This window comes from Manduca sexta, chromosome 27, assembly GCF_014839805.1.
Source record: "Manduca sexta isolate Smith_Timp_Sample1 chromosome 27, JHU_Msex_v1.0, whole genome shotgun sequence".
In the NCBI taxonomy this organism is placed as follows: domain Eukaryota; kingdom Metazoa; phylum Arthropoda; class Insecta; order Lepidoptera; family Sphingidae; genus Manduca; species Manduca sexta.
Genome location: NC_051141.1, coordinates 9,354,605 through 9,370,840, shown reverse-complemented (window position 1 = coordinate 9,370,840; position 16,236 = coordinate 9,354,605). Strand labels below are relative to the sequence as shown.

At 37.8% G+C, this 16,236-nt stretch overlaps 1 protein-coding gene across 2 annotated transcripts in view; it reads right to left on the bottom strand.

Moving 5' to 3' along the window:
• Window positions 1-16,236, bottom strand: part of LOC115449429 — a 55,652-nt gene continuing 39,416 nt past the window's right edge. Inside the window, exons 17-40 of one of the 2 annotated variants that reach the window (XM_037443918.1) lie at window positions 15,876-16,001; window positions 15,475-15,586; window positions 15,213-15,389; window positions 14,759-14,914; window positions 14,355-14,456; window positions 14,157-14,248; window positions 12,962-13,154; window positions 12,470-12,631; window positions 11,802-11,961; window positions 11,343-11,485; window positions 11,028-11,111; window positions 10,792-10,843; window positions 10,328-10,504; window positions 10,122-10,244; window positions 9,681-9,835; window positions 8,328-8,568; window positions 7,924-8,141; window positions 7,351-7,486; window positions 6,921-7,199; window positions 5,648-5,835; window positions 4,886-5,038; window positions 4,397-4,492; window positions 3,915-3,986; window positions 1-3,647 (exon numbers count right to left, since the gene is read on the bottom strand). In XM_037443918.1, the coding sequence (XP_037299815.1) occupies window positions 3,471-3,647; window positions 3,915-3,986; window positions 4,397-4,492; window positions 4,886-5,038; window positions 5,648-5,835; window positions 6,921-7,199; window positions 7,351-7,486; window positions 7,924-8,141; window positions 8,328-8,568; window positions 9,681-9,835; window positions 10,122-10,244; window positions 10,328-10,504; window positions 10,792-10,843; window positions 11,028-11,111; window positions 11,343-11,485; window positions 11,802-11,961; window positions 12,470-12,631; window positions 12,962-13,154; window positions 14,157-14,248; window positions 14,355-14,456; window positions 14,759-14,914; window positions 15,213-15,389; window positions 15,475-15,586; window positions 15,876-16,001 (3,574 nt within the window). In that variant the 3' untranslated portion in view covers window positions 1-3,470. The remainder of the gene's footprint in view (window positions 3,648-3,914; window positions 3,987-4,396; window positions 4,493-4,885; window positions 5,039-5,647; window positions 5,836-6,920; window positions 7,200-7,350; window positions 7,487-7,923; window positions 8,142-8,327; window positions 8,569-9,680; window positions 9,836-10,121; window positions 10,245-10,327; window positions 10,505-10,791; window positions 10,844-11,027; window positions 11,112-11,342; window positions 11,486-11,801; window positions 11,962-12,469; window positions 12,632-12,961; window positions 13,155-14,156; window positions 14,249-14,354; window positions 14,457-14,758; window positions 14,915-15,212; window positions 15,390-15,474; window positions 15,587-15,875; window positions 16,002-16,236) is intronic. The other variant, XM_037443919.1, reaches the window with a different exon arrangement.

Below are 16,236 nucleotides of genomic sequence, written 5' to 3'. Positions count from 1 at the left end.
TTTCGTCATTTTATTTATTTTTATAATAAATCGCATAACTAATTCTGAATTCATACAATTCTTGGTATATTTTAATAACTAGAAATGATATCTAATTTTCTAGAAATAGGTATATCACAAACATTAAATGTCTTTATTTTTCAAACAGCAAAATGTTTACAAAATAAATTACAAGTAGAAGTTGCCATTTCTGAAAGTGTGGCATACATTTCTATAGCTTGCTTCAGTCTTCAGAATTTAATTTCATTCCGGTTATACCATCGATCTATCTTATCACATAAGTATCATGTTTTCTTTTAACGATTATTGGAATTATTTTTTTTAGGATAAGACTAATTCTGAAAATTTTAAATATTATGAAGTAAATGATTTGCTGTAAATTTTTAAAAGCTAATTGTGATTACTTTTATGGTGAGACGGCATTACACTATTGACGTGAGACGGCATTACACTATTGACGTCACCTCAAAACTATATACACAATAAAAAAGGAGATTTTATTTACCGTACATACAATAAGTAATTTATTTTAGTTATCACACTTGTAACCCTAAAAAGTCGGAATAAAAACATTCTTGTACCTTTGACATTTAAATAACTTACGCAATTGCATGTTACGTACTTATTATAATGGTAGGTTTATTATATACATCGATTATAATATAGGCATATAGTACAGCGTGTGACTATGTTGTTATAGCTGTGGGGATATATACGTCGATATATACTATATTATATAATTAAAAGTGACTAAGAGTTATGGTACACTCGGTATCTAGAAACTAGCAGTCAAGAAAACCGAATAATTAGCTGCATTTCAATTATAAAGTGGTTACTATTATAATTATAATCATACTCTTATTATACGGACCTTAGATTTTTACCGCTCAATTTTGCAATGTTGCCTGGGTATTTTGAAAAACAAACCCCTTTATAGGTATAAATAGTTGATATATATACTTTTACAACAATAAAGCACGTTCTTGCATGTGAAGGACGCATGGTAATTCTGACTAGTTTGCGAATGTTTTCCCGCACCCACTAAACATAACATCATTTCACATATTTTTTTTAAATAAGTACTTTGTTTTAATTTGATGTAAACATTTTCCCATCTGGAAGGAAAACGTTTATATATAATGTCGCCTCTGCGCGGATTGAATGGAGTTAATTTGTAATTATAACACTACTGTTTATTACGAAAACCATGAAATAGGTTTTATTGTCACATTAATTTAAGCAACGTTTTTAATATGTTTACGCATGATTTTGGTAGAAAATAATGTCAAATATTTATTGTTAAAATGTAATAAATATTTGTCATTATTTTCTATCTCCCAGTGAAAGGATATTATAACTCCGAACCGGTATAAATAATGCTTAAATCAATAACTTAGACGTACTTAATACGTAAAATCATGTGAATATTAAATTTAAACAGAATTATTTGAATACATATACAAAGTAAATTTTAATTTGCAAGTTCTACTTTAGTAGACGACCAAACAAGTAGCACAATAAACTACTTTGAATGAATTCCTACATTATTGTAGGGCTAAGCTGTGAATTTAGACGTAAAATATTCGTTGTTTTCAATACAACTTGACATTATTTATACTGACTCGATACTGCAAATAAAACGCACGTAAAAATTTATTATTAAATTGTAAAACACTTTTTGCCGTATTAATCATTATATTCGTAATAATTAAAGAATACAATTTTAGAGAATTTTTAACTACGTGCGACTCCTGCCAGGCAGCCGATTATTTCCAGAAACGTCCGATATCATCGGTTAGGGTAGCAAACAAAAAACATATCTTTTAGTGTCTCCGCCTCTTTCTTATTTTGTGAGTGACGCCAAAAATTGTGTCGTTTGTTAACATGGAATTATACCATTATATTATATATGTACCATTTCCCTGCAGTTTATTAATATACTTATTAACAAAAATATCCAAAAACGCATAAAAACGCGGGATGAAATTTAAATACTTTATTATTATAATAACGAAAGTATAAGTGTTTGAGAATCATACATACCTGATGAACTTTTATTTGCTGATAATGCTATATATTGCATCTTATTTAGTGTTTATATTGTGCTACTTTATTAAGTTTGACAGTAATGGTTAATAATACAAAATAATATATTTTCAATTTATTTTGGCCATACATAAGGCGTACAAAATTGTTTTTTTTTTAATAGCACTCTGGAAGACCACATATTTTGGCACACGAAAATATGCGTAATTGAAATTTCATCCCTTATAACTAAATAATAAAAGTGGAAAATCAATATTGTCACGATTAATGTAAGTATTATATAAATCTGAATAAAAAAAAATATTTAAATAGATCTCGTTCATAATTTAATAAATATAATACAACACTAGCGATTCTACCACTTGTTCAATAATACTATACTCTCCGCGTCGAACTATCTTACTACATTTTTATGCCCCACATTTGTAAGATTAGGCTAATTTAGAGCCGTCTCAGAAGCTTCAAGAAAATTTTATAAGACTGTTATCATATTAAACGGGTAATGTAGATAGTTCTCAAAAAGGCCTTTTTTCTGTTACATCCGGGTTGTCGGCGTCAGGCAGATGACTGGTCTTAAAAACTACACCAATTGTTTTTTTGAATATGCGTTTGCGCAGTTTCCGCATTGGAATAAGCTCCAATCCGATCCTAATTAGGGTATGTAAAATTAAGGAAGGAGACGAAATTTGAAAATGAACTATCTCAATCTATTTTCGGTTAGATGATTCTGAAAAAAAATTAATTAACGTAAATCATCTTTACATGCTAAACATAATTATGATTATATAATTTAATTGACTTATATTAAAATGTCAATTATAAACATTATTTTGGCTCGATTAATCGATATTTTCATTTATTATTTGCATTAAACACTTTAAAAATGAAATAAGATAATATAGAATGGTTAGGTATATTCAAAATAACTCCAGGTAACTCGTATATTTTAGGTAAAATAGTCGTTAAATATCTTTAATAGTTTCATGTAAAACACAAAAAAATAATGCACTATTGATAACCATACTTTCCCACATCCGTTACATCCATTCTGAATGTATTAACACACATCATGTTAATACATTCATCAGCTAGATTTTTTTATTGTATTGGTGATAATCACAGTAGTATTGATTTATTTGTATTGGTTAACACACTTTTAGTATTTGAATATTGTTTTGAGCACATCCTTATGTTTTTGTTAGTATCTGCGATGCAAGGCAGACGAGCTAATCGTCCATATGATGCAAGTGTTTCCTGTCCCCCTAGACCACAGCAAGCTACTGCTGATCACGAATAATTCGAAGGTCTACTTAGAAATCTACAAGAACGTAAACATAACCTCTAACTAGCCTCTTCGGTGTGCACATCCCGGGCGCACCTTAATGAAAATAGACTAAGTTGTTATATATAATTTAGTCGTGGTTTTACAGTAGTGCGAAATGCGAGTCCGCGTTGTGATGCAGCGCGGCGGCGAGGGCGGCGTGCAGCGCGTGCGAGCGGCCCGGCAGCGGCAGCAGCGAGAGCACGCGCGCCTCCGCGTTGCTGCTCGACCCCTCCGCGCCGGTGTACCGCGCCACACGCGCCATCGCAGCCGCACTTATCTATAATGCACATTTTGCAAATAAAATGTTATAACTTATGTTGCGACTTATCGCTTCTTCGCATGAAAATATCGTAAAGAACCCTGCATAGCTGAGAAGTTCTCCATAAAAATATTGAAGGTATTTGAAATCTGTTACTCACACTAGGCTAATGTGGTGGACTACCGAATACTTAACCCTCTCAATAGCAGAAGAGGCCCAGGCCAAGCTGTGGGACAATATATAATACACCGCTGATATCGGAAGGTATCGAATTTTGTTACATACTTGGTATTCGTCGTCGTCATCGACCGCTCTCGCTTCCGCCATTTTCGACTGCCGTCGCTGCGTAACTAATAACTGCAAAACATAAGTAATTTACATGTTGACAACATAACGCGTATATAAAAAAGGTAAATGGGTCATTTTTAATGCAGCCATGGGTTACGCACATTATTATAGATATTTTATAAATCGTGTGCACTTTGTGACCTACTTTTGAATACATACGATTTCGTACATCTTGTTCAGCCTGTTTTAAAGCAATTGGTTGCAATTAATGCTTCAATTAATATATGCAATACTAATATTGATTATTGTGGCAATATTAAAACATATTTAACTTCCAACAAGCCACGACTTGTACGGCTTAAGACTTGCACTTGACTCTATACCATGATAAACAATAACACAAGGAACAAGTGAAAGCGTGTATATTCATATGGGTTGTACAGACTTGTTTACTTCAATGATATTTCTAGATGATTTACCTCAATAACAGGCCCTTGGTACGATCCCAGTGTACAGAAGCGCAGGTCTATCATTTCCACAATGCGCTCCGATTCAGGATCCGCAACAACCAGGAACTGAATAAAAATAGAATAGTATTATACACTTTACCGAATTACTATGTTATCCAGAGATTATCAACCATCTTTATTTGGTACATCATATTTGTATACTATAATATCATTCTTGTATTTTTCAGTATTAGGTTAAGAGTAAAAATATTATTATTACAATGACATTTTGATATTATCCTACTATAAGGGCCTGTTTCACAACTTCTGAGTAAATTCTAGTCATCACATAAATATATAAGCTAACCAAATATGAAACTCAGAGTCTAATCTACGCTCATAAATAAATTAAAATAAAATGAGTATGTACTGCATCAAAGTTTTAATACGATGACTGTCTAATAAAATTTACTTGAAAATTGTGAAACAACCCCTTTATATCTAATCAATTATACTGACCTTATGCGTAAGTAGTAGCTGCAGCGGCGCATTGTCGAGCAGCACCTCGAAGCCAGCGAGCGCGGTCAGCTCGGCGAGCCGGAAGGTCCAGCGCACACAGTCTCGACGCCAGCCGCTAGAGCTCTCCTCAGTGATCGGTCGCGTGCATCGAGGCTGTCGTAATATTACATAAATAATCACATATTATACAGATAGTTGTTGCATTAGATATTCTTGTGTTTTACACGGATATGTGTACGAAAACATGTTCGCTAATCGCTCCATAAAAGTATCTTAAGCTCACTTTACATCTCGGTTTGATTTATGGGTAAACGAACTATATAATATATAAAAATTAATCTTTATTTGCCCTGGTTACGCCAAAACATGAAAACTACTTAACCGATATCATTTATCTTTATTTCCCATTTTTTATGTTTTGTAGAAGATTCTTATGGCAAAACAAATTAAGAAATTCGCGCATTTAATGAATGTGAATTTAGAAGAAAGCTGTTTTGTTTTTATTTTTGGATTAATATAAAAACAAATATTTTTAGAATTCCTCCTAAACCATGGGATCGATTTAATGATATTTATTATATGTTTTCAGGTAGATCCCGGGATGGTTTAGATTTACAATTTGAACCAGTAGGTAGTGCTGTACTCGGGTCCTAAGATTTTACCTCATTTTCAGAGGCAGAACGTCTATCGGGGCCGCTGGTAAAGAATAAAGTATTCACTTAGATGTAACATTTTTTTTGTGAGATAATAATAAAAACAAACCTGAGGCACAGGATCCCACCCAGTCTGGCTGAGAAGGCCGTGTCCTGCGTACGCGACCAGGTCGGCAGTGGCGCTCAGCGGCTTTGTCAGGGCTCCGAGCAGCCCGCGGCGCAGGGCGGCGGCGCCACTCTCAGTCTCGCCTACCGCTACCCCTACCAAGGGGTGATGAGCGAGTCCGCCTACTGCACCTAATGGCAAATTGTGACAATTTATATTGAGTGTATTTTTAACGGATTATGTTCTTTACGGTATAAGATTTCATGCAATATATTATTGAATATGATATTTTGCAAACTTTTCTTAATACAACAGTCGTATTTATTGGAGATATGATAATTAAATTTTCTATGTGTATTAGACTGACGTCTACTGACGATCCACGTTACGGCTCAAGATCTGTTTGAAGGAGATTTAGATGCACCCATGATTGTTACGGAACCGTGTCACACGCGGGTTTCAAAAAATTATTTAGGGAAACTAAACAGGTGATTACTAGGGTCTAGAGAACAGTGAGTCCAGAGCAATTATCGCCTCCCTTTCACAAAATTAGTACTTATCATATTATACTTATATAATGACTAGCTTTTGCCCGCGGCTCCGCCCGCGTTATAATGATTTTCGGGCTAAAGTTTTCCGTTATAAAAGTCACGTTATATATTTTCCCGGGAGCCTATGTTCTTCCCAGGGTCTCAAACTGTCTCCATATCAAATTTTATCCTAATACGTTGGGTAGTTTTTCAGTTTAACACGTTCAGGCAGACAGATGCAGCGGGGGACTTTGGAGTATAATATATTTTTGTAGAACTTTTTAAGAGGAACAATCCCGTCATACATTATTGTTGCATAATTTTTGACCGTTTACGCAGTGCACGCACAGAAGCCCTCAAAACTAATATTTTTTTCCCGTTTTTGCAACATGTTTCATTACTGCTCCGCTCCTATTGGTCATAGCGTGATGATATATAGCCAATAGTACTCCACGAACAAAGGGCTATCTAACACAAAAAGATTTTTTTAGTTCGAACCGGTAGTTCCTGAGATTGGCCATTACTGCTCTGCTCCTATTGGGTATAGCGATATGATATATAGCCTATAGCACTCCACAAAGGGCTATCAACACAAAAAGATTTTTTCAGTTCGAACCGGTAGTTCCTGGAGATTAGCGCGTTCAAACAAACAAACTCTTCAGCTTTATATAATAGTATAGAAGTATAGATTACTGTATTAGCGGAAACAAAAAAAAGCAGTAAGAACATAAAAAGTGATAACTTGCCTAATATATTAATAGCAAAGTTGGTGATACCGGCAACCAATCCGGCCATTAGACTGGGCGGGGGCCTCCTGCGGGCAGCAGCGGCTCGTCTCGCGTGCTCCTCGTCGCCGGCCAGCAGGTCCAGGTTGCGGGCGAGCGAGCCGGCCCACGCGCTCAGCGAGCGCAGCAGCGCGGCCGCGGCGGCGGACGCGACGCCGCGCACGCCGCCTGTCGCGCTGCCCACGCGGGCCGCTAGTGCGCCCGGCGCCCCTAGCAGCTCCAGACCACCCACGACCCAACCTTACGAAAGTATCTTACTTATGTTAATTATTATTACATTTTTATAGTGATAAGAGCTATGCATTTAACGATTTCCAACTAATATGCGTATATCGCTACACAACTAACGTATAAAAATATAAGCCTAGTGGTTTAGACCAAACGCACTCACCAGCACCGAGTATTGCAGCAGATAGGTAGTGTACAGTGAGCGCATGCGTCAACCGCTCCGTCGAAGTCATTAAATCGTGCAGTTTGAACGCGCTCAGCCGTAAAGGACTCTGATCCAGCGCAATATACATGCGCACCTGTATCAGAAGAAATATATTAGTAATTTTCTTTAGGATTTACATATTATGTACGGTAAACCATAGTTTATGAATACGTTACTTTTTATCTCAGTAATTTGCTTCAGTAGGAAATTATGGAAATTTGTGTGTAATCTAATTTTTCAATTCACGATAATGAAGCTGTGGGCAAAACCTAATCTGTAAGTACAGATTATTTAGTCGAGTTTAGCTATTTAGATAAAATCGAAAAGTACCCCACGAATTTCGATGAAATTCTGTATGGAAATAGTTTGAGACTCTGGGAAGGACATAGGCTACTTTTTATCCAGGGAAAATATATAGCGGAACTTTTATCCCGGAAAACCCTTTCACGGCGGCAGGGCCGCGGGCAAAAGCTAGTTTTGATAAATGTAAATAGTTAACTACATTTATGCATATTGGTGTGAAAAACTTACAGCGGTGTGCAGCGTGAGCGTAAGATCGAGGGGATGTACGAGCAGCGAGCGCATGCGCACCGGCGACACGAGAGAGCGCTCTTCAGCAAGCGGGACAGCCGCGTCACTCGCCGCAGCCGCCGGGAACGCCAGCCGAGACAGTTCCACTAGCGCAGTCACGTACGCGTCCTCCACATACACCGCCAATGGGCCAACGCGAATTTCTATCTCCGACAGCTCTACATAAATAAACATAATTTACACTTCAAAGTCAAGCTAATTAAAAGTTAACAACAACTTGAAAATTCGAAGTCAACTAGGGTTATGTTTTTGATACCTTTTGTCTATTAATAATACATGTCTAATCTTTGAAACAGGAGCAAAGTCTATTATGTTGTATTGAATGGTAGGTGTACACAACTTACCTCTATATCTATAGTTGACAACGTTCCATTTGTCGTATTGCAGACGCAGCAGCAGCCTCGCGTCGGCGTGCCTCGTCGCGAACGCGTTTCTCTCAGCAAACATGGTCCACAACGACGGTGCGTGGTGGCGCACCGACCGCTCGGCGCGAGTGCTGGCCACCACCGGGAAGTCATACTGCCCCGACTCGTACTGCATGTTGTCTATTTGCACGTCTGCTATCGATACTATTGTCTTCGTTCTCTATTGAATGTATTACGTAATTTTGATTAATAACAAATAAAACGTTTTATATGATGAGTAAGTTTTTATATTACATAATAAATTATATAAAGCTGAAGAGTTTGTTTGTTTGTTTGTTTGTTTGTTTGTTTGTTTGTTTGAACGCGCTAATCTCAGGAACTACCAGTCCAAACTGAAAATTTCTTTTTGCGTTGGATAGCCCTTTGTTCGTGGAGTGCTATAGGCTATATATCATCACGCTATGCCCAATAGGAGCGGAGCAGTAATCGCTAATCTCAGGAACTACCGGTTCGAACTGAAAAATATTTTTGTGTTGGATAGCCCTTTGTTCCTGGAGTGCTATAGGTTATATATCGTCACGCTATACCCAATAGGAGCGGAGCAGTAATGAAACATGATGCAAAAACGGGGACAATTTATTAGTTTTGAGAGCTTCTGTTGCGTGCGCTGCGTAAACGGTTAAAGTTATGCAACAATAATGTATGACGGGATTGTTCCTCTTAAAAAGTTCTACAAAAATATATCATAAAACAAAGTCCCCCGCTGCATCGGTCTGCCCGAACGTGTTAAACTCAAAAACTACCCAACGTATTAGGATAAAATTTGGTATGAAGACAGTTTGAGATCCTGGGAAGAACATAGGCTCCCGGGAAAATATATAGCGTGACTTTTATAACGGAAAACTTTAGCCCGAAAAACTTTATAACGCGGGCGGAGCCGCGGGCAAAAGCTAGTATTACATAAATGTAGAGGCGGGAAGATCATTGAATAGATTTACCAAATCTATTCAATGTTGCCTAAATTAAAGTAGTAATAATTTGTGAAAAATACTTTTAATACGTGCACGACAAAGTGGCTCCACTGCACTTAATGGTGAGTCGAGCGTGGTCCGGATAGAATCGACTGACGAGAGGCGATTATCCCTTAGCAGTCGATAATATTATGGCGAGCTGTTTGTATATACACAGGCTGATCACGGACGTAAAGCACTTATGTACGTACGACGGGCACGGGTACTACGACGGGTTTCAATGCTTGGCTATCTGGGGTATACAAGATATAAGTATCTTACCACTAGCAATTATTCTTTCATAATATTTTCTACGACTTACTTTGTTATCAGTGAGCACTAACAGCGCAGCACGGTCAACATGAAGTGCTAGTAACGGGAGAGCATCCGTAGAGGAGGCGAGGGAAACCATGACGCCAGTCAGTACGCACCGCAGCCGCTCGCTCACTCTCCACATCGCACCCGTCTCCTTCCAGTCTAACACGAATGTATTAGTAAGAAATATTATATTAAGCCGACAAGTTTAGCGTAAGGAACTATTTGTATGCTTTAATAAGTCTGGAGAACGCTTCTTAGTTTTAAACCATCATTTTTTTACTAACATTAACCCAAATAAAATTGAATTAAATTATTTTATTAGATAAAACAATATTCCAATATGTATAAACTAAAAAATATACAATAGTACATAATGCAAAAAACAAAAAACCATATCTTATTAAAAATCTTCTTATATATTATTTATATTCAATTAATTTATTACCAGGGTCATGGACTTCTTGATGGATCACGTAAGAATTGTCCTCCGTCGACTCTGTATCCTTTGGCTCAGCCGCAGTAGTTTCCTGGGAATCATCTTGTAGCACTGAGAACAAACCATCATCCACTAAAAAAAAATCGTAAAATTGGTTGTCACTTTAAATTTTGACAACAAACCGCAATGCGCTAGCAATAACGTTTCAATAATACCAGTCGAATCGGTAGTGTCTGGGTACAACAGCACCGTGGACTCTGCGTTCTTCGTGCTCTCGGAGTCGCCAGCAAGCGAAGTCCCAGTTGGAGAGACCCGCGCCGGCTTCGCTAGTCCCGCCAATTCCTCAGAGCCGCCGTGAGCTCCTGCCTCGATGTTCACTGACCGCTTCAAAACTGTTCATAGCAATCGTTATATTCATAAAATTGTCAAATGTGATTGTGTAGATCTAGGATAAACTTCTGTTAAATACATTGCACAAATCACTAGAAAAGAATATTGGTATAAATACTTCTCACATGATGTATGCCAACTGTTGGTTCTAATGTGAGATGATGTGTCTAAACTGTGTGAGATTAGTCCATACTTAAGAATATAATCATAACATTGTGCAAATTATAAAGAGTAATCGGTATCTTACATTAATTATAATCATTTGAACATAAAAAAAATGTTAACTTACGTTTCTCGTCAGCGCCGGTTCGTTCTAAGTTGATGGACGTCGGTGGGGTTTGCTAAGAAATGAGAAAAACGTTTCTATAGTTTTCCGGTTATCGAGGTTAGCTGCATACGGGAAACTCCCTGCCTATATGTTTATATTAATCCGTGTTTACTATTATAAAAATATGTGAACTCACCAAAGTACTATACCGTCTCATTCAGTAAAAATTGTTTCATTAATACTGAACTTTCACTTACATCATCCAAAAATGATTGCATCGAATAGTCCGAAGAAACAGCACCAAAGAGTCGCCGTCGGATGTCGCTAGCAGATATATCGTGCTGAGAAAGACCATTGTTTTTTATTATCATGTATGAGGGAGCTATTAAACCCAGACGTGCCCAACATGAAATACCCGAAGACGTTAAGGGTTCTCAATAATTTTTCTTGGAGTTATTCGATGCTGTCGCGATTATTGCATTCATATATGGATAAAGATTCGCTATGTTGTGTTTTTATAAGTAACTAATATTTTATTGTGATGCTTATGCCACATAATGAAATAAAGTCACCTCATCGACGTCGTGTAGCGCGATATGCGTGGAGTGGGGGTGAGTGCGCACGCGCATTTTAATCGTATCTCCGCCACTGAGTTGCACTAATTGCTCGCCGTCGGTCACCGCAACTGGCTGGCACCAATCGGGATCGCTTTTTTCTGAAACAAATCAATTGTTAGTATTACTGCGAAGGCCCGAATTTATATAAGAGTAAGAATACATAGTTTTCACATTTATCATCGTATATAATTATACAATGGAATAATTACTTTATAATCACATATCCAAATCTTCTTTAAATAAGGTACGATGGGACTGAAGCAACATGTAAGTTTATATTGCCAATATGAGCGCAGAAAATATGAATTAATTAAAATTTGAGTGAGAACTCATTTGAGTCGAGTCACATTGTATTTGGTGATTTTTTTGCACATATTTCATTTTCGATAACAATCTACATCACTAGTAACTCACCCCTAGCCTTGGAGAATGTGAGAAAAGGGACGTGCGTGGCGGCGGGCGCGGCGTGCGACGGCGGCGGGAACCGCTGACAGTGCGCCGGGCTCGAATAGTGCGTCACCGCGCCCGGATGCACCACACACCACCATTTCGTGCCAGAACACTCGGTTGTGGCCTGTAGAAGTGGCTTATTAGTTATTTATTACAGTAACATTCTATTCACAATTGCCAATCTCAGACAAAATCTACATGAAACGCAGTGCGATTTTGAATGGCCAAGGAAGTCTCCAAACTCTTTTTTCATTATCTATAATCGATAAATATGTTTTTGGCATTGTCCTAGCAGACAGTGAACATTTTCTAACTTCCAGGTAGCACGTATTTTTGGTTATATTGACCTATAGAAAGTGACTTTCTCAAGTGCGGCGTGGATAGCGAAATACGAAACTAAGCAGAATAGCGAAAAAGGAATTTGGTATACGGGTAACCCAAGTTTTAATTTAACATATAGATTGCTTTTTATTACTAGCGTCAAGGGAGCGACATGAAGCGGTAGGTATTTATTGACTTTTCTAGCAGGAATATTGTATTATATATACTACACATAGTTGTACTCATAATTTCGGATTGCGCCATTACCATCACTTAAAAGAATCAATTTGGCGAGATTAACCAATACTCACCAAAATAGCGGATGTAGATGGTTCATCGTTTATGTGTAACGGTTGCCCGACTACAAGAGAGCCACGCGAACGGTTGTGCACAACAAACTGCGGGCAAGTGTCCTTGTTCACCGCTATCAACCATCGGCATTCGTGCTTCACTTGTGTCACTACAACTGGCACCTATTGGTAACATGATGATATACATATATGAGCTGAATCATTTAATACTCAATTTATTACTAAAATATGCAAGTACATCACAAAAAAAATTATATTGTCTTTTTTGCATTTCTGGATTTATATATATGACATATATAGGATTTTAATAATCCATTCTTCAAATAGAATCTTATCTCTTTTTATTATATACTGTCCCACTGTTGGGCACGGGCCTCCTCTACTACTGAGATGGATTAAACCTTAGTATAATACGCTGACCTAGTGCGAATTGGTTGAGAATCTCTTGTCTTGTGAATTAAATGACAATATAATTCACTGGTATTTACTCACAGAGACATTGTTGTGATCAAGCAACGCCAGCGCTCTCCGCACGGGCGCAGTGCCGAGACTCACGGGCACGGGCGCGCTCGCCGGGTACGCACCCGCGGGTAGCGCCAGGCACAAGTACGTGCGCAACTCCGCCGGGTCACCGCCGCGCCAGCGCCCGCGCAGCCAGAAACGACACAATGACGTGCCATGGATGCTGACACAGTTATAAACTATCACTCCACTACCCATTATATACTTATTATTGAGTCATTCAATAATTATTATAATTAAACATCCTATGGAAATAAAATGTCTTTTTTACAATAAATTTCATATTCCTTCATTATACGAGAAAGGAAGACGTTAAAAACACAACTATGCTTTTGTTACATATATATTTACTAGCTTTTGACGCGGCTCCGCCCGCGTTATAAAGTTTTTCGTGCTAAAGTTTTCCGTTATAAAAGTCACGCTATATATTTTCCCGGGAGCCAGGGTCTCAAACTGACTCCATAACAAATTTTATCCTAATACGTTGGGTAGTTTTTCAGTTTAACACGTTCAGGCAGACAGATGCAGTGGGAGACTTTGAAGTATAATATATTTTTGTAGAACTTTTTAAGAGGAACAATCCCGTCATAAACTATTGTTGCATAACTTTAACCGTTTACGCAGCGCACGCAACAGAAGCTCTCTAAACTAATAAATTTTCCCCATTTTTGCAACATGTTTCATTACTGCTCCGCTTCTATTGGTCATAGCGTGATGATATATAGCCAATAGTACTCCACGAACAAAGGGCTATCTAACACAAAAATATTTTTTCAGTTCGAACCGGTAGTTCCTGAGATTGGCCATTACTGCTCTGCTCCTATTGGGTATAGCGATATGATATATAGCCTATAGCACTCCACAAAGGGCTATCAACACAAAAAGAATTTTTCAGTTCGAACCAGTAGTTCCTGAGATTAGCCATTACTGCTCCGCTCCTATTGGGTATAGCGTGATGATATATAGCCTATAACACTCCACGAACAAAGGGCTATCCAACACAACATTTTTTTTCAGTTTGAACCGGTAGTTTCTGAGATTAGCGCGTTCAAACAAACAAACTCTTCAGCTTTATATAATAGTATAGATTATATATTTTTTATTTTATTGGCAAAGAATGCACGACTTAACAATAAGAAATCATCAAATACGTTCCACAACTAACCTGCCATCTTTAGTCGGTGAAATAACTTTAAATGTTTTGGGACGCAGAACAGCAACTTCGTCCGCCTCGTTTGGCACTGCCATAGCCGATACCTATGCATTGTAAATATATCTGATAAGTAAATATAAATATTAAAAAAAAAGAACAGTATTACGCAACTATCAATTAATTGTTGTTAAGCAACTGGTGACTGATTACCAGTATTTCAGTGTCGAGTCTGTTGATGAGTACGTATGTGGAACTGACGCCAAGCACGTTTATATCTTCCTTTATTTCATAGTACATAGTCATCAGCGCCACCTGAACAATGCACAATAAAATCAGATAGAAACAACATAAAAAGTTCCATGTCAAAGGAGAGCCCCAATATGAAGTTTACTAACGATTGTTTTCAATAAATTATCCCACACTTAATAAATACAATCAAAATAACCATATCAGGGAAGTTTATTTTGATTGATCTCTTTTCGCAAAATGATGGAAAAAAAGTGAGTGGGATCCTTTATTGAAATCAGCTACATGATAATTAATACTTAGGTGGAATTAAGAGTTATAGTCTAATTACATAATAAGTGAGAAAGGTAGTAAAAGATTGTAAGGACCTTCTGATTGCACTGTATAGCGAAGTCGGCGGCATGGTCGAGGGTAACGTGTCCAGGCGGCGGCGCGCCATAGCGGCCCGGCTCCTGCGCAGACACCGCTAGCTGCCCGCTCACGAACGTCTCGCGGCCCATCTCCACCGACATGAACAGCGGTTTCTATCAGACATAAGAAGTAGCTATATATAACACAGATGGGTGAAATACTTATATTACAATTCTAAGTTTATATGTATTATAAACTCAGATTTATTTTATGAAAATGTACTCAAATTATTTTTGAAAATTAAGTGAACAGTTACAACAATTTCGGAAACTTGTGAATTATTGCATACCAACACCATTTAAGCAGCAATTGGATGCATAAAGCAGCAGACCCGGTTCTGTGGCTATTCTTGCGAGGGACCTATTTATAGCAGTGGACTGCAACGGGTTGATGATGATCAATACCACTTACTTTCAGCACAACGGAAGGTGGCGATATGGCCGAGCCTGGCTCCAGCTTGCATAGCGGCGCGGCATCGTGCGCTCGTAGAGTGAGTGCTATGGGTGTCGCGTTGCAGAGCAGTACCACCGGACACAGCTGGACTTCGAGGCAGCAGCCTCCACCAGCGCGCACCGCTTGGTACCTTACCTAAGCAACGACATCGGACAAACCCGTGTAATCATAATACTTATAATATTGAGGAACCAAATAGAAAAATTGGGATTAAACATACCGTAACTTCACACCTGGGTTGCAGCAGGGCCGGCTGCCAGGTTCCCGACCAATGTTTTGCTACAACCGAGTAAGGCCACGACGACACGGCACTTCTGCTAGACCGCTTCAACCTTTGGTACCAAACAGTAGAAATTCACCAACTAAATAACTTACTTAATGCCACATTAATAAAATAGGCTTTTTACAGTAACATATAATAATAAATTATAAATATACAATATTCAAATCATAATTTTACTAAACCAATTTAGTATAAAATACGTGATGTGGGGCTAGCGTTTAGCGTATCTTACAATTTTAATGCATATACTTCTATACTGGATTTAGAAAAAGTGACACAAAAATAATATATCACTCAATAGACTGCATATTTTTTTTACATTAGTATTTTGCACTTACCATCGTAGAATGTCTTCGATGACCTCATCAACGCTGTTTACTGGCGCCCTCTTGTCGAATACCGACGTGTCAGTCACGCCGTAATGTAGAGGCACCACCTCGCGGGTTACGGGACATTCGATATTTCTTAAATAATTAATGATTAGTGAGTATTCCGGCGTCCTTGTGGTTTTCTTCAACCTAACGCAACTATTTTGGCATTTCGAACTAATGTTAAGTACAATAATAACTATAGTGAAAATCTACTATAACGCCTTGGAAGAAACCACTTAATTTCGTCGCTCATAACAAAATGACAATAAAACCGAATAAAAAAAGTTTATTGTGAAAAAAATTATGCGCTCTCACCATTCGTTAGACA